General features: G+C 41.3%; 1 protein-coding gene across 1 annotated transcript in view; it reads left to right on the plus strand.

Annotated features, from left to right (window-relative positions):
- Positions 1-12,722, plus strand: part of LOC122788688 — a 728,859-nt gene extending 716,137 nt beyond the window's left edge. The window contains exon 9 of the mRNA XM_044055582.1: positions 11,717-12,722. Coding sequence (XP_043911517.1) covers positions 11,717-11,748 — 32 coding nt within the window. The 3' untranslated portion in view covers positions 11,749-12,722. The remainder of the gene's footprint in view (positions 1-11,716) is intronic.
- The last annotated feature ends 455 nt before the right edge of the window (positions 12,723-13,177 follow it).

Here is a 13,177-nt window from a genome sequence, read left to right on the forward strand (position 1 = left end):
AAATTTGGTTTCCTCTTCTATGACCTCATCTTCTGGTAACATTGGAATCTATGAATCTTCAGGCTAGAGTAGTAACCACTTTGCTTGTCTGATGTGATGTTTTGGCTTGCCATTCTGGCAAACCTCACCTGGACTTTCACATCCTTCATCTGTTTGCATCTACTTCTAGTGATGGCCAAGGGCCTTTTTTCCTAAACAAGGTTGTTCAGATCCTAACTTCTGTATAGAGGTCAAATATCAGAAGCATGTGCAAAAGTACATGGATATGTTTCTCCATTGTGACTACTGCTACAGGTTTCGATCCATGTACAGCTGCTGTACAAGATGTACTAGATTACTTGGTACAGATTGTTGGTGTGGCATCCCCACTCTGGAGCAGTAATCAAGGAGCCTGAATCCTCACCAATGGCATTGGAAAGGGATGTTCATTTGGAACAAAAGTGGGTACACCCAGTATTTCCAGATGCAGCTCTCTGCATAAAACACAATTTCCCTTAAGAGCACACAGGGAACACACTCCGTCTAGGGTCTGGGTTTCTCTGTATTCCTCCAGGTCCCCAGTCAGATGCCTCACTGGCACATGTGGAGGGTTGAGTCCTCAGCTGAGTGTCCAATTCAAGCCCTCCGGCACCCTCTCTGGAACCAGTGCTTTGTGTCCCTGCTCCAAAGTAGCTGACACACAAACACTTTGAAATTTGATTTTGATACACACACACACACACACACACACACTCATACACGCATACACACGCACGTGCACACACACACACACACACACACACACACACACACACACATACACACCTGGGAAAGGCTGGCACAGATTTACAAGCTATGCCGCCTTCTGCCCAGACTAAAAGGTAGATGTTCTTCATCTCACATTGCTGCAGTCCTTACACTTGGGTAGTCCGCTGTCCTCGGTCGGCCCGAATATCAAAGTATTAGGCTGACGTCGGTCAAGGCGCTTAAGACTGACATCAGGACGTCAGGGTACAAATGCGCATGACCGACGTCATATCCTCAGTCTTTTTTGCCGCATGGTCCGATGCAGAAGCAGCGTTGCAAGTGCCGTTCGGCATTCTGAAATTTTTCGAATTCGGAGTTTCAGACCGAGTCAAAGTTGGCTAAGTACCCGTTGGGGAATATTTTAGTTTTTCTTGCCTCAGTGGTTTACCGGATGTCAGAAAAAGTGAATAACTGTATTTCTTGTGGGAAACAGATACCGCATAGAGATTATCATACTTTGTGTATTCCTTGTTTGGGGCCTGAGCACGACGTTGTTGGGTGTCGCTTTTGTGCTAGGTTCAATAAGCGCACTATTAAGCGAAGGTTAGATTGTGCCAGGTTGGTCTTCGGGAAGCGGTGCAATTATAATATGCCGTCGGATGCTCCGACGCCCGCTTCTTCGAAGAAGCGCAAAGACAAAGCAGCTAAACCCAGGCAAGAAGAGTCGTCCGTACCGGACGCCGGTTCTTTAGAGGCGTCAGTGGAACCGGTGGTTCCGCCGGAGGCTTCTCTGGAGTCCCAGGGGGAGACTTTGATATTGCAGGATGTGGCCTCTCAGGAGGCAGGTCAGGCTGAAGGGGCTTCTCAGGTTACTGTACTCCCCTCCCTTCCTAGGGTGGTTAGGCCCTCTCCTTCTGTTTCCAAGGCTTCTCCCAGAGGCAGGCCAGGTTTAGCTTCTGTTGGTGTCACTCCTTGTTCATCAGGATCTGTGCCCAAGAAGCACATGCTTAAAATGGCAGAAGATTTAATTACTTTGATTAGAGGTTCTTTGCCCCCTCCTGATAAGAGGCCTAGGGTGGAACCAGAGTTGGGGAGTTTTGAGCAGGCTTCGGATGTTTCAGAGTCTTCGGCTGAAGAATTGCAGGAGTATTCTCCTTATTCTGATTCTGATGTGGATGATTCTACTCCTTCTGCTTCTCCTCCAGAGGATTTTTCTTTTCAGAGACTCTTCATTCCATGAGGGAACATTTTAAGTGGGAAGGTCAGGACTTCTCTGATTCCAGGAAAAGGCTTAGGAATTTTGCTTTTACCCCAGCATAGGCCTTTGGCTATACCACCTGTTCTGGATGTTGTAGAAGATGTGTTTGCAGAGGCTTCACTTAATCCTGATTCTTTGCCTCCTGCTCCTGTTAAACCGGACAGGTATTACAGGGTGCCTGAAGCTCATAAATATCTTTATAAGAGTCCTAGGGCGGACCCAGAAACTGTTAGTCAGGGACCGAAGGGCGTCAAGGCCTCTGTTGTAAAAAATCCGGTTCCTCCAGATAAAGAGGCCAGAGCTTTGGATAGATGGGGAAAGAAAGTCTATACTTCTTCCACCTTAGCTATGAGGGCTTTGAATTGCCAGTTTCACATGTTGAAATATCAAAACTATCTTCTTTCTCAATTGAAGTCTAAGGTAGATGCTCTGGCGGAAGGCATTGAGTGTAAAGAATTACAAGATTTGGTACATGTTTCTGAACAGGTGGGTAAGCATTCTTTACAATGTGGTTTTGATGCTGTACAGGCCTCGTCTAGGGTGGCTGCCACTGGGTCGGTTCTTCGCAGGCACGCCTGGCTGAGGGATCAGAATTTATCTGACCATGTTAAGACAATGATTTTAGATGCTCCTTTACAGTCTGATGTGTTGTTTGGTTCACCTGTGGAGGCAGTCTTAAAGAAAATGGAAGACAAGGCTAAGTCTATGCAGGCTGTTAAAGATTTTTTGCAAGTTCAGCCTCCGAAGTTTAGTAGGAATTGGCCTGCTTAAGGGGTGGACGTACCCTTCTTATGATTCACAGTCTAGGGGAAGATCTAGACGTGGTAGGGGCAGAGCTCAGGGCTCTTTCAGACCTAGAACAGGGAGTTCACCTGCACAGTCTTCGGGTGAGGGCAGGGGCCAGTCCTTTCGTAAACAGGCCCAATGACCTACCTTTTCAGCTGCCAGAGCCTTCTTGTCTGGCAGCGCCTTTGGGAGGAAGGTTGGCACTCTTCAAAGAAAATTGGAGTTTAATTACCCAGGACAGATGGGTATTGGATATCATACACCAAGGTTACAAGTTTTATTTCCATACCTTGCCTCCTTTCAAAGGCATGCCAGACGTTCCTCCTCAGCAAAGAAAGAATAGAGGCTCACAAACAAATTTCTCTGCTGCTTCAAATAGGGGCCATACAGCCGGTCCCTCTGCCAGAAGTGGGCCTAGGATTTTATTCTCGCCTGTTCCTAGTACCAAAGAAGGGGAACATGTGGAGACCAATTTTGGATTTATCTATCCTCAACACTTATCTGGACATTCCCAAGTTCAAAATGTTGACGTTACAACAGCTTTTACCTCTGCTGGGCAAAGATCACTGGATGGTGACTCTGGATCTCAAGGAGGCTTACCTTCATGTTCCTATCAGGCTAAGTTGAAGGAAGTATCTGCGTTTTCGAGCTGGGACTTCTCATTATCAGTTCTCTGCATTGCCCTTTGGCTTTTCTACTGCGCCCAGAGTGTTCACGAAGGTTCTGGCTCCAGTGATAGCTTTCTTCAGGCTAAAAGGAATACAGATCTATCCTTATTTGGATGATTGCCTGATTCTGGCCCAAGGAAAGGACGAACTTCTTCATCATTTGCAATATGTGATAGCAGTGCTAAGATGCCTGGAGTATTCTGTGAACGAAATAAAGTCCAGTCTAGTACCCTCTCAGGACATGTGCTTTCTGGGTGTGAGACTGAATACAGCATCCCAGATGGCCTTTTTGACCCCGGACAAACAAAAGAATCTTTCCCTTTACTTCCATCAATTGTCTCATCAGTCCAGGCTGACTGCAAAGACAGTCCTTCAAGCCTTGGGGTTCATGGCATCTTGTATTCTGGTGCTTCCCAATGCCAAACTGCATATGAGGAAGCTACAATGGTATCTCAAAATGTATGGACACAGCACTGCCAAGATATGGACACTGTCATTCAGATAATACCTTGCATTCAAAAGGAATTTTTGTGGTGGGCTCAGGAATGTCACCTAAACAAGGGACTCTCTGTGACCCGGCCAGAGGCGAGTCAGATTCTAACGACAGATGCCTCAGACAAAGCTTGGGGAGCTCATCTAAATGGAAAGTGGATACAAGACATGTGGCCTGCCAGACTACAACATCTACATATCAACTTGAAGGAGATGTTAGCAGTCCAATTTGCATTAATAGCTTTCAAGGATTTGCTTCTTCCAGGGCAGGTGTTGGTTCTAACAGACAACACAACTGTCATGTGGTACATCAACAAGCAATGGGGAACACATTCTTATCCTCTATGCAGACAAGCAATGATTTTGTGGGAGACTGCTCTCAGTTTACAGCTAAATCTTCAGGCAAGGTTTCTGCCGGGAGCACAGAACTCCTTAGCAGATGTGTTGAGCAGACGAATTATGGATCCCCACGAGTGGAAATTGGATCCTCATGTATTTCAGAAATTGACAGTGTCATGGGGAACTCCAGACATAGATCTGTTCGCTTCTCCACTAAACTACCAGCTGCCAAAGTTTTGCACAAAAGGTTTCATCCCACAGCTTGGAAAGTGGATGCTCTTTCTTTCAATTGGAGCAATCTTCATGTGTATGCCTTTCCACCTCTGCCTCTCCTCCCAAAGGTACTTCTAAAGGTCAGACAGGACAAGCCAAAGATGATTTTAATAGCTCCAGATTGGCCTCGACAGCACTGGTACCCATTACTGAGAAGTCTGGTGCGGAGCCTCCATGGCCTTTGCCTTCGATTCCACACCTGCTGTCTCAGGAGAACAGTCATTTACTCAATGTCAAACTTCACTCTCTTCACCTAACAGCCTGGCATATTCTGTTTTAAACCCTGGAGGGTCTCAGCTTCCACAGCAAGTTTTGAATGTTATTTTGGAGGCCAGAAGGCCTAGTACAAGGAAAGTGTACGCAGATAAATGGAAGAGATTTTTGTTTTGGAGTGCAGCAAAGGAATTTGATGTTTCTAAGCCTAATTTAAGTGTGGCTCTTCAATATCTTGCTGAGTTTACTGGACAAAGGTTTGTCCTTCTCTTCTATTAAGGTTCATGCTGCAGCAATTTCTGCTCACTATGACTGTGACCCACCATTGTTTTCTCATCCTTTGTTTAAGCAATTCCTTAGAGGGGCAAAGAATATAAGACCCCACGAGAGCTCCTACTCCTGCTTGGGATCTCAATTTTGTGTTGGAGAAACTCACTCTACAACCTTTTGAGCCTGCAGCTACTGCTGAGTTGAAATATTTATCATGGAAGACTGCTTTTTTGTTGGCCATTACCTCTGCGAGAAGGGTTTCTGAATTACAGGCCCTTATGGCGGTTGAGCCTTTCTTAATTTTCCATAAGGATAGGGTATCTTTACGTACTAATCCTTCCTTTATGCCTAAAGTGGTTTCTAGTGTGGCTTTAAACCAAACTATTCATTTGCCTACTTTTTATGCAAACCCCCAAAATAAAGGGGAAAAGATTTTGCACACTTTGGATATACACAGGCAGTTGAGATATTATTTGAGCAGAACTAAAGGGTTCAGGCAGTCTCAGCAGTTATTTGTTTCATTTGCTTTGGGTTCTCAGGGCAAGCCTCTGTCAAAACAAACTATTTCTAAGTGGATTGGGTTTTGTATTGCTTTCTGTTATTCCCATCATGGTAAGGAGATTCCAGCTGGGATTAGGCCTCATTCCACTAGGGCTACTGCCACTTCTACAGCTTTTTAAGGGGGGTGGCAACTAAAGATATTTTGGAGGCAGCTACTTGGAGTTCAGTGCATACTTTCTCTAAGCATTACCACCTTCCACTTTACTCTAAATCTAGGGCTGGTTTTGCCACTGCAATTTTACAGGGCATTTTGGCAGCTCCTACTGCTTTATAGTTTTGCCATCCTCCCTTACCTCTGCTTTGGGATTCTACCCAAGTGTAAGGACTGCAGCAATGTGAGATGAAGAACATAGTACAGTTTTGTACCTACCATAAATGTAGATGTTCGAAGATCCACATTGCTGCAGTCCAATTTACCCTCCCTCCTTCCCCTCTGTAGTTAGAGGCGGTTGTGTGGTTTGGGTTGTGAATATTGTGGATATTGTATATATTGTACTTATGATTAGTGCAAGGGTGGTTGGTTGTTTTTTGCTGTCTTTTGGTTTTGACCTTTCTTTTTAGGGTCTTCTGACATCTGGGGCAAGAAAAGACTGAGGATATGACGTCGGTCATGCGCATTTGTACCCTGACGTCCTGATGTCAGTCTTAATCGCCTTGACCGACGTCAGCCTAATACTTTGATATTCGGGCCGACCGAGGACAGCGGACTACCCAAGTGTAAGGACTGCAGCAATGTGGATCTTCGAACATCTACATTTATGGTAGGTACAAAACTGTACTTTACACTTCCATCAGATACCACAAATACAGCTATTCTAAGGCCCTTACAAATAAGGGAATCCAATTATACTGAGTAAAATTAATATTAATACAAATGATAGTGTTTGGCCAATGCATTAAGGCTTCCGAGAGTCGTCACAGTGACACCAATCGATGTAAGTACTGACAAAGGTTAAAATATTTCTAAAGGACCAGCCACAATGAAAAGTTTAAATATATTTAGTAATAAATAATAAAAGAACATGAAAATACTAAATATGTATTTACGATAAACAACAGAGTTTCAATCACAGGAAATACTAAAAATAACACACATGGAGAGATTCACACTGTTACAGAAAAAATATATATAACGAATCTCACTATATTTTCCTGACTGATCTAACAAATTATTATTCCCTGGTTACTTATTAGAGTAAGGCAAGATGAAGTAGGTGAGTGGTCCTTCTTTGGTTCCTAAAACAGAGTGCCCTGAGACTTTAGTCTTACCTAGTATTAAAACATCATTTTTAGTGATGGATTACAGAGTGAATCACATCACATACATCTGGTCATCTGACTTCTGGTTCCCATGCTTCCCCCCTTTGCTAGATGATGTCAGGATGTATTACATATGCGTCAACAATACGCACACAGAGTCTTACTAAGATCTGATGCAGCTCCTGGAAGTCATAAAACAATTTCAAATGCCCACCCTTCCAGAGTAGCAGTTAGGTCACCTCAGTGACAATGCAGAAAGCTTCCTAGTACAGACTTTTTGTCTCTGGTTGCATTGAGAACTGTAAGATACAATTCTTATGGCCTAAATTTAAGTACTTTAATTTCTTACTATTTTCCAAAGTCAGTTGGATTGAGATTAACCTCTTTTCTTCCAGTATCCTCTGTTACAATGTATACATTTCAACATTTTCGATAATACATGTACATTTCTTCCTCTGTCCAGCAGGGCACACTTTTGGTACATTTTTAACACAAGCAGCTTTACAAATACATTTTTCAACACAAGCATCTGTATAAATCAGTTTGATATACACATGACATATAATTATTTATAAAATTCCAACTAGCTGTGCTGGGATATGTCACACATCCACTGCCCTACTTTCCTGGCATAGCTGACAAATACCTCAGGTCATCGCAGTTGGCAATCACCAGCCATTTGTGAGTTTCATAAAGCTGTTTACACTTAATCCTTGATATTCTTAAAGGTTTGTAAGGTTTTCTGTCCTGTTGTAAAGAACCTTATCCATCCTTGGATTGTATAATTTGTTTTAAAAATATAACTTGTCCTCCATTTGATCCAGTTGCCAAAGACAACATAAAGTTTGTCTTGAGAAACTTTCTAGTAGCCATCTCTTCAAAAAAAAATCTTGAGTTACAAGCCTTATGCATTTATTAATATAACTTGGTCATTCATTAAGGTAGTGTATCCTTGTGAGCTAATACAACTTTGATTTTTATGCCAGGATATAGCTACTGAAATGAACTAGAACCAGTCCCTTAATCTGCCAGTCTTCCCGTACCATTTGTCACTTTGTGTGGATGTTCACAAGCAGCTCAGATTGTACCTGAACAGAACTAGGCCAGAAAAGGTTCTTAGATGTTCATTTAATTTTTCCAAAACAAATGTGTCCTATGTTTTTAAGATCATCTTGTGAAAGTTGTTGACAGAGAGTTTTAACTTATGCAACCAGAAATGCAATAAGCATTTTTCTTCCTGTTGGACAGTTAGTAGCCATCTTGGAAGTCCTTTTTTTTACATAACCAACCACCTTTTTCCCATTTTCTATATGGGGTCAGGGTGTCACATCAACTGCAGCCATCTCTTTCCATACAGTGCCACTGTCCTACCTTCCTCAACAGTCATACCTGACAGTTGCATGTCGCTTCTTACACAAATCATCCATTTGTTAAATGCTGTTGTTTCCTCTTGCCATTTTCCTGTCTATCCCAAATCAACTTCACCATATTGTCTTCTGCTTTACTGCATATGTGCCATGCCTGAACCACTATAATCTGTTCTCTTTGACCTTCTTTGCAACTGTACCTATTTTGGTTTCATATCTGATGTCCTTATTTCTTCATCTGTTCCACAGTGTGGATCCCACCTCTTGTCTCAGGCACTTAATTTCCATCTCCTGTAGCTTCTTCAACTGTTCTGCTTTTATTGCCCAGGTTTCTGTACCATATAGTAGTACTGGTCACTTTGTTTTGTACGCCTTACTTTTCATCTTGCTTGTCATTCTTCTTACATATGCTACCCCTGGCACACTGTACCAGTTGACTGCAGCCCTCTAGTTATAGCTTTGACCTCCTCATTCAGACTTCCTTTCTCTTCAACCACCCCTTCCAGATACTTGAAATTGTTAACCTGTTCCACTATTTTCCCTTCTAATCTCAGTTCTCAGCTTCTTCTGATTCCCATATTTGCTGTTATTACAACTGTCTTACTTGTACTTGGTTTCATCCCATGTGCTTTCAGTTTTGTATTCTATTCACCTATTATGTTGCTGAAGTTCTTGCCCAGAATCTGCCTGCAATGTCACATGGTCTGCATATATGATCTTTGTTAATCTGCAACTCTAACCTGTTTGCTAATATAGTCCATCACCAGCATGAACAGCAGTGGGCTCAGAGATATGAAACCTGATGCATGCCCTCTCTCACTAGGAACCCCTCTGTGAGACCAAACATTGTTCATACTTAAGACATTAATATCTTGTACGTAGCCTGCATTAATTCTGCCAGTGTTTCTGGAACTTCAAACCACCACAGGACCACCCAAATCAACTTTCTTGGGATCTTGTCATATGATTTTTCTCCTAGTCTAGGAATGGTCGGTTGGATTCTTTCCTCATCTCTACTTTCTCCTTAGCTGACTGTCTCACTGCAAACATTGTGTTGTTTATGCTGCATGCTGATATGAATCCAAGTTGCTCATCTCCCATCCTACTTTCTACTATTCTACATATTCATTTAACAATCACCCTTTCCAGAACTTTCATGTAGTGTGACAGGAGTTTGTTGCCTCTGTAGTAGTCACAGTTATGGATTCCCTTTTTATTATAGAGTTTATGTGGGTAGACCACCATAATATTTTATTTATAAATTTCCCATTTTCTTTGGTCTTCTTAGAGTTTGCTGGGGTGGTGTTTGTAGTTTTGACAGTGAAGACCACTTTTTTTGTTACTGGCTTTAACCAGGATGTAGATACAGTAGATGAGGTGCAGAAGGTCCTTGTTTGTTAGGACAAGATCCAGAGTTGTTGGACATCTGGTAGATAAGTTGACTTGTATGTTCCAGGAAGTTTTGGTTTGTTTGCTCAAGGAACCATTTGGTATGCTTACCATTATTGCTGTATACCTTCCAGTTAATAGCAGGATAATTTAACCCCCCCCCCCAATCATGTAAGTATTGCAATTTATAGGTGATTCAGCTAGCACAGAAACTTTTCATGGTCATCGTGGGAGATGCAGGATGATTATGATATAGACTTCAGTAAGTTCTGATGTGGGTCACAGGGAATCTTTCTGGAGGTAGTAAGGTCTTTGACAAATACTGGTACTTCCCTGCAGCTGCCCATGGGTTTGACAATGTGATAGGTGTTAATTCTGGTATAAAAGAGATGCTGTTTTTTCAATTAAACCGCATCTTTGTTACTACACAGATATGAATGTGATCAAATTGCAAGACAAACATGAGATCAGCCAACTTGTGAGATGTCCAGAGGAGTGCAGCAAAGGAAGCCATGACTTGAAAGGGTGTAGGCTATCCTTTACAAAGCAAGTAGGCCTGTCACTAATCTTGTCCCATGCTGACACAAACCAGTCCCCCCCACAATGACATCAGTTATTTAGCCACTTACCCAGATTCAAAGAAAAAAATAAGTATTATTCTAGGTAATTGTAGAACTCCACTCAGAACCAGAGTCTTACCTGCATTCAACACAAGTATCGCAAGATAGACATATTATGTCTGCCTGTCTGTCCATATAGTCCTCTAGATTGAACACCTAAATAATTCACACCCACATGGATCACTACCTAGTCATATTTGTCTGGTGTGAAAGATTTTAGTGTCCTCTTAATGTCCCAGATCTGGTTTCAGAAAGACAGCTTGGTGAGAGTAAAATCTGCGTGTCTAACAATGGAGTAACCAGTTACTAAGACTTTTTCATTTTTGTGTGCAGACGTTGTGGAAGAAGGTCCTTAGTGGTACAGTCCTCCTACTATTAAAATTATCCTCCTTAGAGTAGGATGCCTTCCTGTGTTAGGGAAAAAGTTGTTTTGTGCTAGAACTAGTAAAACAGCTAAGCTCCCATTAAAGGGACTATGTGAGAAATATTGCAACAAGGACACCCAGTGTGTGTGTTACTTATAACATCCCATGTAAAAGTGTAAAGCAATATGCTTTGGCAGAGTGACATTTGTGTTTCTTTGAACAACGTACCCTGATTTTGTTTCAGTGGTCCCCTTTGTATCAAAAAAGTCACCTAAATGTCCACAGTGTGTAGATCAGACAGCAGACCTGTTACACATGTTCTGGAGTTGCAAGTGCATTTATAAATTATGGAATTCATTAAAGTTACAACTACAAAAAATGGGTTACCAAAACTCAACACTCTCCTGGGAATTTCTGATTTTACATATTCCACCGGAGAATTTGGACAAAACAAAAAAGATTGTAATTATGAATATTAGTTTACTAATGAAATTATATATAGCCACAAATTGGTTGAACCCAGCACAGGTGTCGTGGCAAAATTTCAGGCTGTTAGCGATTAAGCATATATTAGCGCACAAATTGTTAATTAGAAATAATAAGAAAAGTATAAACAGCATAAAAATTTGGGAACAAATCTTTAATATTATTTTGGCGTGTTCCTATCCACTTTCCGTCAGGACATTCTGTATGTGTACCAACACATTCTTGGATTAGATAGAAAATGTAGAAATAATACAAATTATTGGCTTGAGTTGGTTTATAATTGTCTATAGTAGATGCTTTTATGTTTAATTTTTTGTGATTTTATTTTCCTGTACTTGGTTAAAATGATATTTATTCTTAATGTATAATAGGGAAATTCAAAATGGAACTAAAACATTGGAAGCAATATTGTACATAATGTAAATAGTGTGTGAAATGTATAATGGTTTTGCAAAACAATAAAAACGATTATTGAAAAAAAAAAAGAACAGCATGATAAGCTTGGATAATCAGAAATTAGGAAGGATAATGAGTACGCAGCAGGAAGGCAGGAGGGTTTAACAGTAGCTACTTAAAAGAGATACTTTTGTAAAGATCACATAAATATAATTAACACCTGTTTTCTCTGTTTCTCATTTTGTAGTGTTTTCATCATATGGAACAATTGCTACCTAAGTACAGACTGTTACACTTTGAACCTGAACAGGATAGTGGCCTTGTTTTTTGCCCCTTGAGGTGAAGTAATGAAACTGCAAGATACCAAGCTTTCATTTTCAATGTGAGAGATGCCAGAAAGCCGAATAAAGCTTACAGCCACTGTGGTTTACATTCAAAAACATGGATGTATCTTTACCAAAACAAAACTAAACACCATCTGGAACAATGAACAAGATCCAAATGTGTAACTTTACAATTTTAATCTGCCTTATGTTAAAAATAAGCTGCTGTTCAGATCATGCTCCATTCTGACAGACCTGTACTGTTTGTTTTGTCAGATTTTTCCTCACTGCATGGCTGTGACCATATTCCGTACACAGCGCAAGATTTAACTGAAATTAAATGTACTCATCAAAGGAGAAGCTTGAGTCACCTTTGGAACTCCTTTTAGGCCATAGTTTCTGCATCATATTGGATATCAATGATAGAGTTTTAAAATGCATTATAGTTTTGCGTTACAGTGGACACTATTACAAAGTAATAATGACTTGGTTTACAGTATCTTTCTTTGCCACTTTTGCCACAAGTATTGGTGGAATTGTAATACCTTTTGTAGACTGCCAAATTGCACAAGCATTTCAACTGCCTTGATTATAGGAGTGTGTGAAGTCGAACCATGCTGTACCCCATATATTTTCCTAGGTAGAAAAAACGTGTTTTAGATTTCCTATGAAGTAAACTTCTGTTTTGCCTACATCTTTGTTTCGAATGTAAGAAGAGAAAAAAGGAATGTATATATTTTGTAAGCTTTACTGTTTTGTACCAGGACTTGCTGGCTGGTCCTGCTAGTCACCAGGGTTTATATTAGTGAGCATGTGACAAAAGATTACAGGAAGGGATCAAGTGGTAGGTATTCATAGCATGCACACAAAAGGGGCAAAGCTTCTTCCCACCAATGTGAGTTTGTAAAGGTAATAAACTGTTCTTCAATGTAACATAGTGATGCACTGCTTCATAGCTTTATAGTGTCCACTGACACCCAAGTATAATTGAGTTTTAGACTGCCACAGTGTGTGTATATTTGTAACGGTTTACCTTTACAAAGGTGAAACACACTCGTGCGATTGCTCATATGAGCGAATCGTAACCACGAAAAACAAAACCGCAACAGTTTCCAATGTTCGAAAATCATCAAATCGAAAAGCAGATTTCACTGATTTTCGAACATAAATGTCTAATAAAAATGTAATGAAGTGTACAGCAGGGGAGCAAGCCTCCTTGCACCCCCCCATGTGGGGGGCTGTGCCCGCCACCCCTACTTTAATATACCAACTCCAAGATCGCACTACAGTGGAGAAAGGGACCTTTTCCGATCCCCGCTATAGTGCAATACACCCCAAAATGTCGAATCTGCAATGAGCGAATGTCACTGTGCATTCGCTCATTG

This window comes from Protopterus annectens, chromosome 14.part0 (genome assembly GCF_019279795.1).
Source record: "Protopterus annectens isolate FY-2018-M chromosome 14.part0, PAN1.0, whole genome shotgun sequence".
Taxonomy (NCBI): Eukaryota; Metazoa; Chordata; order Ceratodontiformes; family Protopteridae; genus Protopterus; species Protopterus annectens.